This window comes from Corylus avellana, chromosome 3 (genome assembly GCF_965113065.1).
Source record: "Corylus avellana chromosome 3, dhCorAvel1.hap1.2, whole genome shotgun sequence".
Lineage (NCBI taxonomy): Eukaryota > Viridiplantae > Streptophyta > Magnoliopsida > Fagales > Betulaceae > Corylus > Corylus avellana.
The window spans coordinates 6851221-6871836 of record NC_142492.1 but is presented as its reverse complement, the minus strand read 5'-3'; the positions used below and the strand labels follow the sequence as shown (position 1 = coordinate 6871836).

Sequence of the window (20616 nt, the reverse complement as noted above, 5' to 3'; positions counted from 1 at the left end):
GATTCTCATTAATGCCCTGGTAGGGTTAGGTCAGGCTTTGGCTCAATCGAATTTGAGGGAATGCCTATGGTTCCCACTGTCTAAGCCCCTCTTGTGCGGCTTTCAGTGGGTAAATGCTACTATAGTCACGCTCAGTTAGGATAACTACAATTGTTCTCTCCATCCTATCCTTTTGCTCATTAAAGGGTAGGCCGAGGAGACCAATTGTACATATACTTGATTAGTATTAGCCGTATTGAATTTCCATTGATGCCATCGTGGGGCTGGGTCAAGCTATGACTCAGTCTGACTTAAGGGAGCGCCTGCGGTTCCCATCGTCTAATCCCCTCTTGTGCGGCTCCCTACAGATAGGTTCTACTATGATCACGGTTAATTATGATAGCTACAATTGGTCCTCCCAGCCTACCATTTTTTATTTTTATTTTTATTTTTTCAGAAAAAGCCAAAACTTCATGAGAAGCACCTTGTTTTCAACGCCCTGAATCGCATAAATCCCTCCCTAACATGCCCTCCTCGATTTCCCACATCCCACAATAAAAATAAAAATAAAAAGTTTCTATTCTATTTCACATTATTGTCTTTAGCCTACCAGAAAATGTCATCTTCTTCATCTGAAATTGTACTAACTAGCTCTCCTGATGGCCCCATTACAGCCTACGATGCCTCCTCCGGTGCCATTCTAGCCTGCTTCACCGGCAGCCGATCACCCCGTCAAGGCCTCGCCCTTGTCGGGAACACCTTCATCGCCGCCTCTCATATCTCCTCCTCCGCCACCGCTTCCGGCTCCGTCCACCTCTACAACTGGTGGTCTTCAACCGTCTTCCACCACCTTCCTCTCCCTGAACCCGTCGCTCCCCTCACCGCCACACCCGACGGCTTATATCTCTTCGCCGGCGGCGTTTCAGGCAATATCCATTCACTGTCACTTCCCTTAGGGAACATACTCAACTCACTCCCTGCTCATGAAAAACCCATCTCCTGCCTCAAAATCACCGGCGACGGATCTCTTCTCATCTCCGGCGGCGACGACGGTACAATTGTTGTTACACCAATCTTTAGACTCCTCGAGGAGTCATCAGTAAATCCCATATTGCATCGGATTGCTGCACATGCTGCTTCTGTCACCGCCTTTACTCTATACAACACCACGCTAATTTCTTCCTCGCTAGATTGCACATGCAAGTTCTGGAATCTTCTACACGGGACCCACCTGCGGACGGTGGCATTCCCATGCTCGATTTCTGGAGTTGCTCTGCACCCATCTGAGACAGAGTTTTATGCTGCAGGATCAGATGGTTTTGTTTACAAGGGTGGAAGGAGAAATGGAGTGGCGAAATGGGCTCAAAAGCATGATGGGGCAATCATGTCTTTGATGGCGATGAATGGTGGGCGGGATTTGGTGTCTGCCGCAGAAGACGGGAGTTTGTGGGTTCGGGAAGCGAAGACAGGACATGTCATCATGGCTGTTAAAAATGAGACAGAGAGCATCAGTGATATGGTCGTGGCAAAAGGGATTGGAAATGGGAAAGGGAAAGGTGTTGATAATGAATTGGTTGGGAATTTGAGAAGTGTTGGTTTATGTGGTAGAGAGTTGAGTTTTCGTGTTAAGGAGACACTAGAAATGGGAGATATATTGAGTGTGACGGCAAAGGATAGAAGGAGAGCCATTGAGATGCTTGAATCTGCTATCAAAGTGTATGAGAGGCTCTTGGAACTCATTCTCAAAGAAGCCAAGCAAGGTAGTGGAAATGGAGGCGAGTAAATTGTACTAGTTAAGTTTGTTATTTAATTAATAGCAAGTAAGAGAAAGATTGCATGGGAACTTTACTAGCTAATTTTGTTTTTGAAGTATTTACAAAACTTCCATGAACTTTTACGCGTTTTAACTAAGCCTGACGTAGGACTGAGGAGCTCCTAGTGTACCCAACAACTGCCCCTTACGCCTGCTCCGCTAGCCCATAACCCAAATGTGTAGACACAAACAGAATTCCTTGATGGGGGAATTGGTCCATTGATGAGGTCTCACAACTGAAGTCAGACAATGCGAAGCAGGGGATCACGACCCTGCCAAATCACCCAACCCTCCCGATATTCTCAGAGGAGGGCTAGGCAGTGGTCTTGGCGAGCAAAAGGCAAGGAATGATGGTTAAGTATGCACACACGTACAATCCATTCCATTTACTAAAAAACAACTCGGTCATACAAAATCAATCCACAAACTTAAGCATCGGAGAATGCTGGCGGGGGAATTTTGCGTTTTAGACTCAAGTTTCCAATTTTACCAATTTAGTCCATGAGCTTACAAATATTTTAAATCTAAGACCTGTAAACATTTTTTTTTTCTTCAAATAAATAACAAAAATAACATGAAAAAACGATTATATGCTTCTCATTAAAAATTTTAAAATTATAAAAGAATTTAAATTTTAAAAATAAAAACAAAATCAAAGGGGTGGCCGGCCACCATCCACCTCACTATTGAGGGTGGCTCACTGTGACCCCACGTCAAAGAGGGTGGCTCGTGGTCACCCCTAGTAGAGGAGACCAGCACCAGTTGAAAACTACACATTGAAAGAGGCAGTGGCTCAGGCCACTTGACCTAACCAGCCACCCCGACCGTAACTGGGGAGTAAAAAAAAATAATAATAAAAGAAAATAAAAAATAAAAAAAATTAATGAGAAGGATATAATAATCTTTTTGCCATTTTTGTTATTTATTTATAAAGAGAAATGGAAAATTTAACTTAATTTCTCTGAACTTGCATTGTTTTTGCAATCACTCAGGTAAAGTTTAAAAATTCTTAATTTATTGTATTCAAATTATAAAAATATAAAAAATATAAAAGACCTAAAATACCCCCATTTAAAAATTAAACAATTTGTTGTCGGGCTGACCCATGGCCAAGTCATGGGTTCCATTTTTTTTAATAAATTTTTTAATTATTTTACATATTAAATCATTTTTAAATATAGGGATATAATGGACATTTTACCTATGCTCCGTCTGATTTAATCCAAAAACCTACTGGGAGGGATAACATTGCAAGTTTTTTAAAGTTAAATAAATTAAATTGATAGTTTTTGTCTTGGATTTAAAATTTTTGTTAACTTAGGTACAAAATTAAAACTCAAGTCTAAAATAAAAAATTCGAAAAAAGCATAAAAAAAAAAAAAATAATAAAAAAAAAATCTGGAACATCTTAGCATGTTACTTTCTGCATGCTTATGGTGTCAGCGAATCTTCATATCTGATTCCAAATTTACAGACGAAAATGTACCCTCGACCGACTCCAAACATCAAACGTATAGCCGCCGCCCCCGCCTACTCATTTTATTTTATTTTTTTATAAGTACATTGCAAGAAACCAAACAACAAAACAACAGACAAAGAGAAAGGGGAGGATCCTTCCCACTAGCTAGAGGGAAAAAAAGAAAAAGCGAATGCTGCTAAAGTGAGATCTGGCTGCGGCTTAATGTGCCACTGAGTGGGTATAGAAGTTTGCACTTCTATTAATTTTTATAGCTTTCCAGGAGGAAACATAAAGAATAGTTTCTAAGGAATCGAAAATAATTGGAGAGACCCTCCAATCAAAAACGGAATTTGGATGTTCGAGAGATTGAACCACCACTTCAGAGTCGCCTCAAGAATAAATCGATCAAGAAGAAGAGTAGTCGCAAGAGAGATAGTTAGCTGAGCTGCCAGAGCTTCCCCTTACGTTAGGAGAACATGAAGGACTAATCTTGGAAAGCATATGAATAATCTTGCCTTCAGAATTATGGCAAACAGCTGCTTGAGCTGAGAAAGAATCCCGAATAACAGTATCAAAATTAATCTTAACCTAGTTGAGAGGGGGGGATCCATTTTTCCACTGAGACTAGTAATGAGGAATTCCAAGCTTGGAAATGCTCGAGAGAAATTTTATTAATATGCTTAGACACACTACAAGCATCAAAAGAGACTCCATCATGAAAAGCTTTGTTTCTGTAAAACCATAGGATATCACATGCTACAGAGGTGAAAAATTGGAATTTATGTTGATCCACCAGAAGGATACCAAGAGAATTGCCCGAAGAAATAATTAATTGAATCCATTCCAACCAAGAAGAGAAATTAAAAGTTGTTGAATTCAACGGCCAGAAGGATTGATGCCACACTACACGAGCGAATATATAGTCAAAGAACAAGTGTTTCATGGAATCATCCGCCGCTTTGCAGAGAGGGCAAGAGAGATCAGTAATACAAGGAAACAATTGACCTAAACGCTCCTTAGTTGGAAGAATATTCTAGGCAATTTTCCAGAAAAATAATCTGAGCCTATCATTGAGATTTAATTTCCATAGAGATTTCCATAACTGAGAAGAGACATAAGATGAAGAGACATTGGAGGTTGTGTCAATAATAAATTGATAGGCCGAGGAAGTAGAGAAGCACCTAGATGTAGAGGGAGTCCATATATAAGAAGGCTCAAGATCTATAGAGATGCGAATTTTGAGAATCCCTTGGGCTGATATAGAATCAAACAAAGCATGAATGGATGGAGCCTTCCAACGAGTAAGAATGGGATCGATTAAATCCCTTATTTGGAGAGAAGGGAAGTTTCGGTTGGAAGGGAATTTTGGCATAGGCTTGAAAGAGGGAATAAAAGGAACCTAGTTTGAGGACCAAATAGGAGAGGAAGATGTTCAGAGACCTTTAGGCAGGCCCCAGCTGAGATAAAGGGTTTAATTTTCTGGATACCTTTCCAAAGCCAGGATGCTGAAGAAGGATTTGGAGAAGACAGGAAATTCCCATATTTGATATATTTATTCTGAAGTTGTTTGACCCAGAGACAATCAGCATTTGACAGAAGTTTCCAACCCAGCTTGACAACAAGAGATAAATTGAATTCATGCATTCGACGAAATCCAAGGCCTCTAGCTTCTTTTGGCAAACAAATTGAGCTCCAAGATTTTAGAGAAAGATTTTTGGAGTTTTTCTTAGGGAAACCCCACCAAAAATTTTTGAAAATTTTGTCCAGAGAAGAGCTAAAAGAAATTGGCAACATAAAAGAGCTCACGACATAAGAGGGAATAGTAAAAGCAACCGATTTAATGAGCACAGTGCGACCAGCCTGGGACAAAGTTTTCGCACGCCAACCCTCAATTTTACATGAAACTTTCTCCAAAACATCTTTAAAAGCTGCAGCTTTAGATTTGCCAAAGAAAAGTGGTAATCCAAGATATTTGGAAGAAATCAAGGCCCACTTGTAGGGAAAAATACCACTTATACTATTAATAGTAGAAGATGCTATATTTTTACTGAAATGGACAGAGGATTTTGAAATGTTAATCGCTTGCCCAAACCATTGGCAATATTTATCCAAACAAGATTTGAGAATTATCGCCTCTGAGGAAGTTGCTCTTGCAAAAAGAATAAGATCATCCGCAAAGAAAAGATGAGAAATGGGAGAGCAATTTCGAGCAATTTTGATACCTCTCAGAAGATTATGAGATTCTTGACGGGTCAAAAGACAAGATAAAACTTCAGTACTCAGAATAAAGAGAAATGGAGATAAAGGATCCCCTTGACGAAGACCTCTAGCAGGACTAAAGAGACCAAAAGGACTTCCATTAATGAGAATAGAGAATGAAGAAGTAATACAAATCTTAATCCAATTAATCCAAGTTGCATGAAATCCAAGCTTAGATAAGATAGCTAGAATAAAACTCCATTCCATTCGATCAAAAGCCTTTTCCATATCAATTTTTATAGCCATTAGACCTCCTCGGCCCTTCTTGGAGTTGATAGTATTAAAAAGCTCATGAAACAAAATAGAATTATCTTGAATATTCCTGGAGGGAACAAAAGCAGATTGATAAGGAGATATAAAGTGATGAAACAAACCTTTGAATTTATTTGCCAGAATTTTCAAGATAATCTTGTAGATGATATTGCACATGCTGATGGGTCTAAATTGATGCACAGATGAAGCACCCTGTTATTTGGGAATAAGAGCAATAAAAGAGTGATTTTGCTCTTTTAGAAGATGATTTTTCCCAAAGAAATCCCAAATACTAGAAAAAACCACATCTTTGACAATACTCCAGTATTTCTTATTGATGTGGTATTTTTGTGTCCAAAAATATCAATAATAAAAATAACCACTCACAATAGGACGAATCTTTGTAGGATACGGCTATAGAGAGTGTCGAACCTCAAGGACTGCAGGGGTTTTGTTATTTTTGTGTCCAAAATATCAATAATAAAAATAACTACTCGCAATAGGACGAATCTTTATAGGATACGGTTATAGAGAGGGTGTCGAACCTCAAGGACTGCATGGGTTTTGTTACCAAATTCGAAAGATTAAAATTAACTTAATTAAAAAGATATTTGATTTGATTTTCTTTAAAACTAAAGTGCATGAAAATAAATGAGATTTAAAATAAGAGAGAGAGTGTAGGGTATTGACTTCACCTCTATCCGCACAACAATGGCTAATCATAATTAATCCCAGAAATTCATTCTATGCATGTTATAAATAAACAAGAAACTACCTTATTAAAGAATAAGCATAATCTATCTTCGGTTGGTACGGATCGTCCACCTAACTACTAAGATGCGGTACGACCTGTCTTCCCTAAGCATAAATTATCAAATTCTTTAATAGGATACATACAATCAATGAATAAGTGTAACCCATCTTTGGTTGGCACGAACTGTCTACCTAAATTACACTAAACTAGGGTGTAGTACAATCTGTCTTCCCTAGGTATGGCCTATCAAATCCTATTGATCATATGTCAATTAAACCCATTGTATAACCATCATCCTCATAATCACAGAAAAAAAAAAGAATGATTTGAGATCAATAAAAGTAGAATACTTTCTAAGGGAAGAGAAGAATTTCATAAATATTGATTTTGGAATTTAAGAACAATTGCATTTAATATGAAGAACATAAATCAATTGTAGCAATCCTCATAGTTATACAATCAACATGCATAAATTGAAAATCTAGAAATTAAATACAATCAAACCATTGTGCTTGGATAGGGTTACATCAACATCCCACAAAGGAGTTTAGCCGCTCATGATATTCTAAGCTCCAAAGACAATTTTCTGATTTCTAGCTCTAGGAAGTGGTGTGTCTGTTTACAATGTTTAGAGCCCTATTTATAGGGATTAGGAAAACCCTAAAAACCCTCAGAAAACCGGAGGTCAGTCTCATAGTCCAATTGGGAGACTGAAAACCAAATCCACGCTGGAAAAGGATTGCTGTCGTTCAATACACGCTCGAGTGCGCTCGATCCTAGATCCAGAATGCTCAGCTTTTTGCCCTTTTATGCCCAATTTTCAATGGTTTGTCAAATAAGACCTAAAACACAAAAACAAAACAAAATCAAAACAAATAACAATGCTAAGGAATTAACATATGCAAGTTAAGGGGCTTAAATGTGCAACATTCAGCGCTTATCACTTATAAAAAAGGGTTGTGAATCCATCCGGACCCGGAGCTTTAATAGAGTCAATGCTAGATAACACAGAGAAGATTTCTTGTTCCGAAGGAATGGCACAAATGGAATCGTTTTCCCCAGGAGTGATGCAGTTGTCAAAAAGGGACAGAAGATCTTCATCTAAAACAGGGGCAGAAGAAGAAAATAAATTCTTGAAATGAGAGGTAAAACAATTACCAATATCTTGTCTCTCTGAGATCCAATCCCCCGATGGGCGCTTTAGAAAATCAATCGCATTTCTCCTTCTTTTGATAATAGTAGAAGTATGGAAGAATTTCGTGTTCAAATCTTTACAAGTAAGCCAAATTTCTCTGGATTTATTTCTCCACAGAGATTCTTCCTGAAGAAGTTCATCCAAATGTTTTTGGAGCAAAACTTCTTGATCAAAAGAGAAAGCAGGAGGCGGAGACTGCTAGATAATATCAAGCTGACAAAGACAAGAAGCTATCTATTTTTGAATATTTCCAAAATGATTGGTGTTCCAATTTTTTAGAGCTATTTGGGTAGCTTTGAGTTTCTTGGATAAGATAAAGGTAGATGAGCCATTGAAGTGAGTAATCCAAGCTTTGAAGATAATTGAACCATATAAGGGATCATAGGTCCAAAATTCTTCAAATTGTAAAGGGCAAGGGAGAGAGAGGTTCGAAGGAGATGTATCCAAAATGATAGGATTATGATCAGAAATTTGTGCAGGAAGATGTTGCACAGAAAAATGAGGGAATAGATGAATTCATTGAGAGTTTGCTATTCCTCGATCCAGACGTTCCTTGATAAGATGATGGTCTTTTTGTTTATTAGACCAGGTAAAAGGATTACCAAAGAACCCTAGGTCAACCATACCAAAGGAATCCAGAAAACTATAAAATGGATCATTAGAGGAACAGGCATAAGGTCAACCACCATATTTTTCTGATTTTGAGATAATCATATTAAAATCACCAATACACAACCAAGGCCCAAAATAATCCTTACCTGCATCCAACATAGATTCCCAAAATCCATATATATATATATATATATATATATATTTTTCCAGGAGGACCATAAATACAAGAAAGTAACTAAGGTTTATCAGGGGGATCAGAGTAGCACCAAGCATTTATTGTATTAACAGAAGTCGAAATACATTCTAAATCCACACCATGACGCCATGCTAACAAAAGCCCTCCTTTAAAGCCAGAGGAAGGAGCATGCGACATCAAAAAATAAAAAAAAATAAAAAAAAACCTAAGCTATTCAAAACCACAATAGCATGTGAAGTATGAGTTTTTGTTTCAGACAAAAAAAGGATATCTGGAGAATGATTTCGAATCTTACCCCTTAAGCTACGAATTGCAGAGGTACGAGATAACCCTCTGCAATTCCAAGCTAAGAACTTCATGCATAGGGAGGAGGCCTCATCGGGCTCTCCTCCAAACTCTTTAAGTCCATAGGGGATGAAATAACAGGAACTTGAGACGGTAGAGAGACCGCCTCATAATCATACACAACATCATTAAAAATACGACGTCTTCCTCTCATAGCCCTGAAAAAACGACAAGAATTCATCGGGGGAGCAACCACAGAAGCTACTAGAGAGAAACTATCTTCAGCAATTTTAATAGGGGAGGATACCGCCAAAGCAAAATCTGCACAAATATCATAAGCAAATGGCATCGATGGCTGAGGCATATTTCCTAAAATCTGTCCGTGAAGCCCATGATGAGGGCTGGCCATGAAAGCTTGAATAGGACCTTTAGGAGGTGTAGCATTTTGAAGCTCCGTAAGAGAAAGAGCTGCAATCTCCAGATTTGAGAGAGTATCCATGGAGACATTTTGCCCACAACGGGACTTCTTCAGCTGAGCAAGAGGAATATCATCCTCATTATAAACCCATTTTGATTTTCCTTTTGCTCTAGATTGGGTTACTGGGCCTGGAGAATCAGCTAAAGAGATCCTTGATGACGAGCTGGAGATGTATGGAGGTTTTTTTGGGGGAGAAGGAAAGGAGAGAGTTGATGGGGTTACTGGGCAAGCACTTTCTGTAGGAGTAAAGCTATCCAATGAGGAATTAGGAGATGGGCTGGCCGAGTAAGGGGAATAAACTTGGATAGGAAGGGAGGAGGAAGGTGGTGAAGGGACAACTGAGCTTCCACGGGTAAGGCTATATGGTTTGAAACGTGAAGGGCGAAGGGTGTGTGAGGGTATTTTACATGAAAGGGGGCTGGAGGAGATTTTGGGTGTTTGTAAGTGTGTGGGCTGTGTGGAGAGAGATTGAGTTTGAGTTATAAGTGGGCTCAAGTGAAAATGAGGGGGTGGTCCACTTAGACTTGGGTTGCTTGTGTTTTGGGCCTAAGTGGAGAGAAAATGTTTAAAGAGGTTTGGGCTGGTTTGGTTTCTAGTTACCATGGGATGAGACTTTGTAACTTTGTCTTCACTAGAGGGAACCAGCTGGGGGTCGGTGGGGGGATAAATCTAAAAATAAGGGGGATAGCAGATAGAGTTATTAATGATGGGATATTGGATACATGAGTCATCAGATGTCCTAGGGAGTTGAGATACATCACCTTTGTCTTCACTAGAGGGAACCAGCTGGGGGTCGGTGTGGGGATAAATATAAAAATAAGGGGGATAGCAGATAGAGTCATTAATGATGGGATATTGGATACATGAGTCATCAGATGTCCTAGGGAGTTGAGATACATCACCTTTGTCCTTAAGCTTGCACACAGATTGAGTGTTAGATGGATATTTCCATGTGTGCTGCAATGTGGGAGAAGGAGGGCCAAGCAAAGGGGTTGGGTTTTCCACATGTAGTACTGGCTCTAGATTAAATGAAGAAGAAGGAAGACCCACTTGATAGGAGGCCACGTGTGGCACCATATTGATTGAAGTAGAAGCCACATGAGGGGCCAAAAGAGCTTGCTTGGAAGCCACGTGTGGGACCATTTGAGTATGGTTCTTGCATGAAGAAGCGTCATTCTAAGAAGGCTCAATACTGCAAGAGAAGTTTCCCACAAAAGCTGTAGAGGACAAACCTGAATCCGAGTCTTCATGTTGGACTGGTGTTACCAACCTTGAGTTGCTATAGGTAGTAGTTCGGAGAGACATAGCATACTTTTCTGCTGGAACCAGATTTTGAGGAGCAGGACAAACACCTTTCTTATGTTCAACAAGCCCACAAGAAACACAATAATCATCCAACCTTTCATAGTTAAAAGCAATCCAATGAGGTTCCATACCTGAACGTGAAAGATAAAGCCCGGTGCAAGTGGTAGGGATGTGTTGATTTCAACCTTGAAACGGATATATTGTCGACATATAAGACTAACAGATTTGTTAATATCCAACTCCAGAAGGGTCCCTATCCCTTTGCCAATTCTGATGGCATTTTTGGTTGTCATATATTGATGAGGCAGATTATGCACTTGGACCCAAAATGAACATAAGAGAAGCTTTACTTCATCTATGGCAAGATTAGGAGACCAAGGTTGAAGTAGTAGGAGAGATCCTCTAACATTCCAAGGGCCTTGATTGATTATGTGAGTGAAATCGCTTTCAAGAGGAACTGTAAAAAGATACTTATTTGGAGCCAAAACCTCCATAGAAAGAGGTGCTGCAAAACTCCAACTCGAAGAGAGAGTTTGACGTACATGATAGGTATTTAGAGGTTTGAGAGCTAGGAGCTTACCAATAAACGCAAAACCTTCTTAAGAAGCTGGATTACCATCATGAATTTCCAGTTGATCCGAGTTCTCCCATCCCAACGCCTCAGTCTCAACAATGAGAGCTTGGAGATCAACTTTGGACGTTATTGAGTCTTCCATAGAATTTCAGAAAAGGAAAAGTAGAAAAGATACAGGATGATCAGTGGGTAGTGTTTAAGAAAGATATAGAAGGATGCAGGATGATCAGGGGGTTAGTGTTTAAGGAAAAGTAGAGGAATAATGGAGTTAAGGGAGATGGAGAGGACTACGTCCTAGGAGTTTTCCATGAAGGAAAAAAGGGAGAGCTCTGGGTGAGAGAGCGAGTTAATTTCATTGGGCTCTAATTTTTATTTATTCTTACCTTGCCCCCTCCTACTTATTATATTAACATGAAATTGAATTATGCATTGGTGTGCATATAAACACACATGGCCCTCCTCTCAATTTCACCACGTGGCTGCCTGCACTGCAGAGTTACCAGCCATGAAATGCATCCACGTCGGAAATGGATCATCTTCAGTTGAATTCAAATGGAGAGGAACCGGTCCCTTCATTTAGAAGGGCGGAATTGTTATTGTATAATTTTTTTTTACAATTCTGCCCTTCATTTAGAAGGGACGGGCTCCTCTCTAAGAGGATCCTTCTCCATCTACGTCGCACTTGTTTGACCGGACGACTAGGGGTGAAAATTCAGTTTCGGTTCCTGATTATTGGCCAAAACCGGGACCGGAACCGGAATCAAGGTCCCTGGTTTTTTCTTTTTTAAAAACCGAAACCAGAATCGAGTACCTGGTTACCCGATTCCGGTTCCAGTCCCAGTTGGTATCGATTTCAAAATCGGTTAACCGGTTTTAAAAATATATATATATTTTGGGCCTATTTAACAACAAGCTTGGAGGGTTGGAGGGCCACAAATTTGTATTTTGGCCCAAAAATTTTGTATTTTGGGCTCAACAAGTGGCTTGGAGTGGGATTGAGAAGGAGATGATATGCCTTCCTTTTATAGAAAAACAAGCTTGGAGGGTTCCTTTTTTTTTAGCATTGTGGGACAGGAGCAATATATATATATATATATATATATATATATATATATATATATATATATATATATAAATATATCATCCGATTACCCAGTTATAACCGGGTGCCAAAAACCGAAACCGGAAACGGGTTACTTGGTTTTCCAACCGGTTTCAAAACCGGCTCCCCGTTTTCCCAGTTTCCAAGTTTTTTTTTACACCCCTATGGACGACCAACCACAAGTGACAAAGGAACATACGGTACACACGCACGCTTCTTTCTTCCCCTATAGACTATACTTACCCCCAAGTAATAATAAAAAAATTGGGTAATTACATTTTTAGTATTTAGATTTGGGTTAATAACCTTTTTGGTATTTGGGTTTTAATGTTTTTATTTTTTGACCCTAAGTTTTAAAACATGACAAATCTAGTACCTCAGATTTTGAAAAAGACCAAATCACTACCTCCGTTAATTTCCGTCAATCCCCCAATAATGAAAGTCCACATCATCGCCATGTAATCACGCAATATCGCGACACGTGTCCACCTAAAAAAAAAAACTAAATGATTGTCGGTACAGAATATCGCGACATTTTTCCCCCTTTATCCCATTTTTCCCCGATGCAGAATCATCTCCAACGACTTCGAAACATTGGCCACAGTGTTTTCTAAAAGCAAGACTTCATAGCAGGTGTTACTTCCAGGCCCAATACCTTGATTGACATTATCCTTTCTGGGTAGGTCACAATTTTCCGTTGGTAGAAATTTTCGGCAACCCCTAGATGCTGATCAACACCCTCTTCTCCACGTAGGCCAATCTTTTTCACCTGTTGACTACTCCGGCGAGTCTCCAATGGCACACCAACGACTGGAGAAGTCACGCACCTCTTTCTTCATGTTCCTTTTTCTCCAATGACGATGATGATGATGATGATGAGGAAGGCGAGGATGATGACGATGGATATCCTTGTTGATGTTGATGATGATCTTCTTAATCTTCATCTTCCCTATAGAAGGAAGATCTCATTGACGACAACAAAATTCTCCTCCTCTTGTTGAATAGGTTCTCAGATTTTTCAAGATCCTTCACTATGCAAGCATATGATAGATTAGCAAACAACTTTTATTTCCCACTAAAATGGCTCGAAAATCCCGTCTTGCATACCAATTAACAAAACCCATTTCAGAAAAACCATAATTAATTCCAAAAATCAAAACTATAAAATCACATATTCTTCTTCTTTTCTTTCTTTGTATTACAGATTCCCTTCGATTATTTCAACGGATCAGACAGATAATTTTTTTTAAAAAAAAATCAAACTTTTTGCTTAATCAGCAAATATCAAAAAGAAAAAGCTTGTACCCAAAAATTGAAGAAAAATAATAATAATAATAATAATAATTACTTGATGGGAAGAGAGTCTTCCAAAGAACCCAAAGAATCAAATCCTCTTCCGCTGAAACCGCTTAGCACCTCCTTGGAGGAGGTGCACAAATCTGAAGCTTTTCGGATGAAGACTTGAAGATGATTCTACACTGTCGATATAACCCTTTAATGTTATACCGACGTGGATTTATCGTTTAGTTTTTTTTTTTTTTTTTGAGGTGGACACATGTTGCGATATTACGTGATTACGTGGCGATGACGTGAACTACCATTAGTGGAGGATTGACGAAAATTAATGGAGGTGGTGATTCAATATTTTCCAAAATCTGAAATACTAGATTTGTCATGTTTTAAAACCTAGAGGAAAAAAAATAAAAACATTAAAACCCAAGTACCAAAAAGGTTATTAACCCTTTAGATTTTCACTTTTTATTTTTTACTTAGATTTCAATTCATATCACAAATGATACATGACTTATGGATAAATATTAGTTTAGTACCTCCATCACCATTCTATTAGCCAAACTAACAGACTGCAATGAAGGTAGTTTTAGCCATCCCCTGCAGCCCGTCTAGGAGTGGTTCGACCACCCCCATAGCCTCTAGGGGTAGCTTGGCCACCCCCAAAGCCTTTGGGGGTAGTTTCAGCGGAAAATGATCCTCTCCATTTCAAATCCCCACCATTTCCTCTATTTAGTGCATTTAGAAGAGTAATGCACTACCATCATTAAAACTTTTGAACAACACTATCCTTAAAAAAAATACACTAAATGGAAGAAATGGAAGGAGTTTAAAATTGAAAGGATCCTTTTCCGGTTTCAGCCACTCCTTTTTGGCCATTGAAGATGGCCGAACTACCTCCAAAGGCTTTATGAGTGGTTCGGCCACCTCCAAGCGGGCCACATAGGGTGGCCAAAACTACTCCTGTGGCAGTTGGTTAGTTTAGCTAACTGAATGGCGACAGAAGTACTAAATTGATATTTACCTATAAGTTAACTACCATCTTTTATACGAATTGAAACCTAGGTGAGAACAAATAAGAACATAAAAACCTAAGTACTAAAAATGTAACTCTAAAAATAAAACAAAAGTAAAAAATTAACTGTCTTAATTTTTTACATTATTATATTATTAAACTATAAAACAGTTTACTAAATAACATTATTCTTTTAAATATTAGCCAAAATATGCATAGAGTTGAAATTAAATTTGGACCCTTGAAAAACTAGATGACACTATAGATTCTTTTACAGCACCTAAGCCAAATCCAAAGAAATAAACCTCAATACCCTGATCATCGAAGAAGAAATTTCCAGCATAAGCTTACAAACCCCAATTGCGTTTTTGAGGTTTCTAAGGTCATGCTGAAAATAAAAGACCAAAGACAATTGGAAAATTAGAGCAATATATAGTTACAGTGGGAAGTACAGTTAAAATAACATATAGTTCAAATAACAAACATATAGTTCAACCTTCAAACTACTTCTTTATTACACTCTAATGGAGGAGAAGAATACCAAAAACCCTTAAGACACCCAAATTATGGAACTTAGGGACATGGATTAGAGTTGCCTCTGTCGTTTTGAGATACTAACATTATGATGACAATGCTGGGGGTTTTCCGCACGCGAGAAGCATATATCAGGAACAAAACCTGCACCCTCCAATGAATTCTGATAGTTTTTTGGCCAGTAGAGCCCGGAGGCAGTCGGCGGTGAAGGGATCTGAGGCACTGCCCATGAGGCCTCTGGCACCTGACCCAAGCACTCATCATCATCCACTTCTTCCTCAGCAGATCTTAAAATTGGGGAATCAGAGTCCCCAAGCTTGCCACTATCAGCCTGGTGCATTCAATCATCAATAAAAAATGGAAAATATGTGGACCATAATTGATGTACACTTAGACCTAGATGAAACAACAACTAGGCCATTCAAAACCAAATCCACAACAAAGCTATATGGACCATAAGTCTATTCTGTCATAACAAGTATCAAGGGAAAAAAATCATAAAGACTGACAATCATATGGGAGGAGAAGTAAGATATATTTACATACAAAGTCCATATTTATACATATATGTAACATTCTCATTTGAAAAGGAGTTCTACCAATATCCATGTCCTTCCTAGTTGTAGAGAATAATCTGTGTTGACATTTCCATAAGCAACTTATGTCTCACACTCTGACAAACCAACAAGAAGTATTAACTTTAAAAGACTAAAATAGGGATTACACTCCATCACTATAGTTTGATTGTTTAATCCACAATAGGTTTCATGGCAAGCAAGATTCAACACAGAATGCAATCTACATATGTCCAATAAAAACAAGGACAATTTGGATCAAAATTCATTGTTTTATGTACTACAAGCAAGATCCACTTGCCCATCAACCAGTCTGATATAGAAAAGTTGATGGTCATCCTAGCAGAAACAATTTTCACTTCCAAAGCAACAGAGAGAATGAGAGAAAATACTGTAAGATGCTAAAATATGGCACTCAATCTAATGTGCACGGAATAGCTACAAGCATACCTTAGATGATCCGTTGTCCAAGTACCCATAATTCAGATTGAACTCAGTAAGTCCAAGATATTCATCAATAGGCCATTGCGGCATAATTCCAGCCACAGAGCCCCCAGCATATGGCACCTTTGGTGCTGCAAAGGCCCCAGCAAATGGCACCTTTGGTGCTGCAAAGTCCCTAACTCCACCAACATCGTTGGGTAATACTTCATTGTATTGACCAGCCAATGGATATGATGAGTCTCTTCTAGACACAGATTGAAATTTAGTTCCCAGGCCTTTTTCCCCAGAATCTGACTTCACCGAGGAAGAGGTAGCAACATGTTCAGTAGGTTCAAGACCAACTTTTACACCAGTTAGCAAAAATCTCTGATGAGCGGACACATAAGTATTCGCTGAATGTATGGCAACATCACATTTTCTGCAGAGTAAAGCTCGATCTTCTAGACAAAAGAAGTACCCAACTGTCTCCTGTCACAGGAGTCAAATATCAGCAGAAGTTGATTCAACAGAAGTAGATTTTAAATTCACAAAAACAAAGGAAAAAAAAGTGATGATAAGGAAGTAAGGTCTTTTTCATTTAAATCTTTGAAAAACATGAGAGCATATTCATTGAGGATTCACATAATAGAAGATATTGTTAAAGGCCTAAGTTCAACGCTAGACGGAAGAAAAAATGTCAGTTTCCTACAATAAAGATCACAATTTCCAAAATGCTGCTGCAAATAGATATCACTGACAGGCTAAGACCAGGAAATAAAAAATACAAGAGGATACTCACCAGATGCTCATCTTAAAAATCGGTCATCTGAACTAGCTTTCTACAAATCAAGATGTTTACAACAGCAGCTTCTGACAGGAGCAATTACAATAAAAATATCTGCTGGTGTTTCACCCAGGCTTCTAAAAAGGTGAATTTTAATGGACAAAATAAGCATTGCATAATCTTGACAAATTTCAATGAAGCAAACTTCAGCTAAACTTGATGTGACAAAAGAAAAATAAATTGCTTCGATATAGCTAGTTGAAAAAGGAACCTAATAATACAGGGGTTTTCAACAAATGACAACATTCACAATTTATAATAGACTTGCCTGACTTTCAAAAATTGATACTAAACTTTCTTGCAGTTCTAATTAAATTGGAACATTTTGGTGAATTGATAAAAATTATGCAGCGTCATCATTTATTTTGCACCTAAGTTGCACACAATCTTTTTCTTTTCCTTCTTCCTTAATTGTCGTGGTATCCTTGTGGAGTGTACATAACAGCAAGACCAGCTTCACATTTACCACTCCCAAGCCTCTAACTCGCGTTTTGGACATCATTTAATTGGTTCCAGAATGAATTAATTTAAACCTAATTATAAGAAGGTATAGTGTAACTACTTATCAAAATTTTAAAAAACTTATCAAAAAAAGAAGGTATAGTGTAACTTTTTCAAAGGCAAGGAGGTAACGTGTAGTTAGGCTTAACCATTCTCTCTCTCTCTCTATATATATATAACCACCAAAAATAAAAGATTCAAGCCAGCTCCCATCCTAAGGCATCGTTTTTTTTTTTTTTTTTTTGTAAGATATGGCATGGTGGTTAATTGCAATGATTATGCAATACATGGGCTCTTGATGTAGGACGATATTTATCTTTATTTTCGGTAAAAATGAAAATAAAGAAAATATCAAAAATAATATCGGAGCAGCGCCGCTTGATCAGAATTTTATCCGTTCTCAGACAATGGAAGTACAAATAAAAAGATTGTCACGATTCCCACCAATTGTCAATTTTATATTAGGATTTTATTTTATTTTATTAGAACTATTTCCTTTCCTTATTAGGATTAGGTTTACTATTGTTACTAGGATTAGGTTTACTATTACTATTAGGATTATGTTTACTTTATCTACAAGTATTTCTCTTCTATAAATAGGCTAGCTTATTATGTAAAACGCAACTAATTGAATTATTATCAAATCAAAGAATTTTCTCTCAAATACTCTGCGGAGTTTTATCCTTCTTTTAACTTGCGGGCTTGTTTTTATCTTTTTTGAGTAGAAGATGAAGACGTTTCTCCTTGCAGAATCAAAGACGCTGCTCTTTGATTAGTTACCTTAGTTTTCCACTACGTCACTCCTTTTAGTACATTCTAGAATGTCAAGTAAAAGGATTCACACAAGCTCCCATCCTGCAGCACGGTGGTTAATTGCAAAGATTATGCAATACATGGGCTCCTTCCAGTACATACTAGAATGTCAAGTAATACGCTCAAGAATATTTGGCTTTTTGCAAGTTGCTAGCTCCTCTTAGTTCTTAGACATCTTCTCCATGCCCATTTGCCAGATGATTAAGTGTAGAAATCAAGGACAGTAACCAACAAATTCAACAGTTATTTGCTGCCTTTCTTCCGTACATCTCCGTAAAATGACATAAAATATGAAGCTGCCTTTCTTCCATACATCTCCTTATAATGACATAAAATATAAAAGTATAGCTAGCTCACACTGTTTATTAACATCTAGAATAGTAATTTATGACAAAGGAATGGCATCGATCTTATCCACTTTCCTTTATTCTTAAGAATTCAACCTTCTCTAATACTAAAACTAGTTTGACTCTCATTAAATCCCAAAAAGCACCTTTTCTAAGAGATTTTATCTTCTCTACCCGCATCTTGCTTAATCTAGCTAATTAGATCTTGTAATTTAAATAAGCCATCTTTCTTTCCCCAACCCGAGGAAATCAATCCCCACAAGTATCTTTGCCAGCCAACTACCCCCCTTATATCCCAGCTCTAGTCCACTAAAACACAACTGAGTTGGACCCTTCTTCACAATAATTTTTTTTTTTTTTTTTCCTTTTAAAATTTAGACACAATCAGAACTCTCTCCAACACCAATAGCCCATCACCTCCCATCACTGTTTCCTTGATATTCCAACAAGAATTACACAAGAGCATCCATCATAAAAAATGGCATTTAGAGAGCCCCTAAAAATACTACACGGGGGTATAATCTCCAATCTTAAATCTAATGTCCTTGTTTGCTCATACCTACATTTTCATGCCTCACATGCACAGGCATTTCAAACCCCATACTCCATAAATTTATCCCAGCCAATAGCATAGAAACCCTCTTTTCAATCGGTGTAAAACACATCACAACACATTCACTATCATTTGAGGACACCTTAAACCCCGAGAAAAGTTTTTTTTTTTTGGTTCTCCTCTGTCTCGAACCATCATAGTACACAACCCACCAATACCAGGCCGATTGGAGCAAATTCCCCATTGCCTGTGGACCCAAAAACATATAATCAAACACACAAAACAAAAACTCAAAATTGACTCCCATTTCTCAGCAAGCAAACACAGACTAAAGACACCGAGTTCAGAAACAGACCAAATTAGCTTCTTCTCAGCAACCAAAGACAGTGCAAAAGATGAATCAAATGATCCGATGTCGTTTAGATATATATATATACATACCTGGCAGATGTCACACTTGGGCATCTGAGACGAGGAGCTGGAGAGAGGGACCCTCTGGTGCATGCTGGCCAGCTTGTTGGCGGCGTGAATCTTCTTATCGCACGCCCAACACAGCGCCGCCTCGTCCGCGCAGCACAGCACCACCGCCTCCGCCGCCTCGCAAACGTTGCACTGTATCTTCATCCTTCCCCCCTTCCACCTTTGGAAACTTCTCCTTCCACTTTCTGCCCCTCTCTCTCTCTCTCTCTCTCTCTCTCTCTCTCTCTCTCTTTCTCTCAATGAATCCCAGATTACTGAGAATGATGAAGATTTGAAATTCAAGAAAATTGGAGTTTGGTAAATGGGGGGGAGCCGAGACGAGGGGGGGTTTAAGAAGGGGACCGATTCTTTGAGAAGAAAAATGAGTGATATTTTTTTGAGGCTGCGTTGGGGCTTTGTACGCGTGGACGCCTCTCGCTACTGTCGTGACGTGGGACACCGGCTTTGCTGTCTCTGGCTGTAAGAATTTACTACTAATAAAATATCTTGTTAGCCTACACTAAATTCGAATCTTAAGCTTCATTTATTTTTATGTTGGATATTTTTTTGAAAAATGTTTTCTCTATTTTTTTTAATGTTTGGGGATCGAAAATTGTAACCCCATTCTTATGAAATAATTATTTATTTGTTTGGTTTGCACATCATTCTTAGAAATATGTATTATTTCATGAATAACTATTCTTAAAAATAAAAGATTTGAAGTTTTCAAAAAACTCTTTTTTTTTTCTTTTTTAAATTCAAAATTTATTAAAAAAAAAAATTCTCAATATTTTATTGGTGGCTAACCACCTCAGGAATGGCCAGCCACCCTAATAGAATACTGAGGTGGTCGGGCCACCCCAAGCATACCACCCTTGATGTTTTGTTAGGGTGGCCAATGGCGCATGTTGTGATGATTTTTTTTTTTTTTTTTTAAGAAATATAATTTTTAGAGTATGGGTATTTTAAAATTTTAGATCAATTCTAGTGAGAACATCA

The 20616-nt window shown here is 38.2% G+C and overlaps 2 protein-coding genes across 4 annotated transcripts; one reads left to right on the top strand and one right to left on the bottom strand.

The window, feature by feature from the left end:
• The first annotated feature begins 554 nt into the window (after window positions 1–554).
• On the top strand, window positions 555–1815 carry LOC132176512 (protein ROOT INITIATION DEFECTIVE 3-like). Its single transcript, XM_059588741.2, has one exon. The coding sequence runs from the start codon at window positions 596–598 to the stop codon at window positions 1760–1762; it is 1167 nt and encodes a 388-aa protein (XP_059444724.2). The 5' UTR covers window positions 555–595; the 3' UTR covers window positions 1763–1815.
• A 5300-nt stretch (window positions 1816–7115) lies between these two features.
• LZF1 (light-regulated zinc finger protein 1) lies at window positions 7116–19986 on the bottom strand. Of its 3 annotated transcripts, none has more exons than XM_088514624.1 (4): window positions 19600–19986; window positions 16128–16589; window positions 15188–15433; window positions 7116–7358 (listed from the first exon to the last, which is right to left on the bottom strand). In XM_088514624.1, the coding sequence occupies exons 1-4, from the start codon at window positions 19780–19782 to the stop codon at window positions 7308–7310; spliced, it is 942 nt and encodes a 313-aa protein (XP_088370750.1). In that variant the 5' UTR covers window positions 19783–19986; the 3' UTR covers window positions 7116–7307. The 3 variants fall into 3 exon arrangements, with proteins under 3 accessions (XP_088370750.1, XP_088370751.1, XP_059441342.2); XM_088514625.1 differs by lacking the exon at window positions 7116–7358 and adding an exon at window positions 13277–13294; XM_059585359.2 differs by lacking the exon at window positions 7116–7358 and having other exon boundaries at window positions 15023–15433.
• Window positions 19987–20616: the final 630 nt, after the last annotated feature.

Excerpts from the sequence above, each read along its gene's own strand:
- LZF1 (XM_088514624.1), bottom strand. The coding sequence starts at position 19,782 with ATGAAGATACAGTGCAACGTTTGCGAGGCGGCGGAGGCGGTGGTGCTG. Across the intron at positions 16,590-19,599 it reads CCAAGTGTGACATCTGCCAG|GAGACAGTTGGGTACTTCTT; the intron begins GTATGTATATAT and ends CTCCTGTGACAG. Across the intron at positions 15,434-16,127 it reads TGGACAACGGATCATCTAAG|GCTGATAGTGGCAAGCTTGG; the intron begins GTATGCTTGTAG and ends TGAATGCACCAG.
- LOC132176512 (XM_059588741.2), top strand. The coding sequence starts at position 596 with ATGTCATCTTCTTCATCTGAAATTGTACTAACTAGCTCTCCTGATGGC.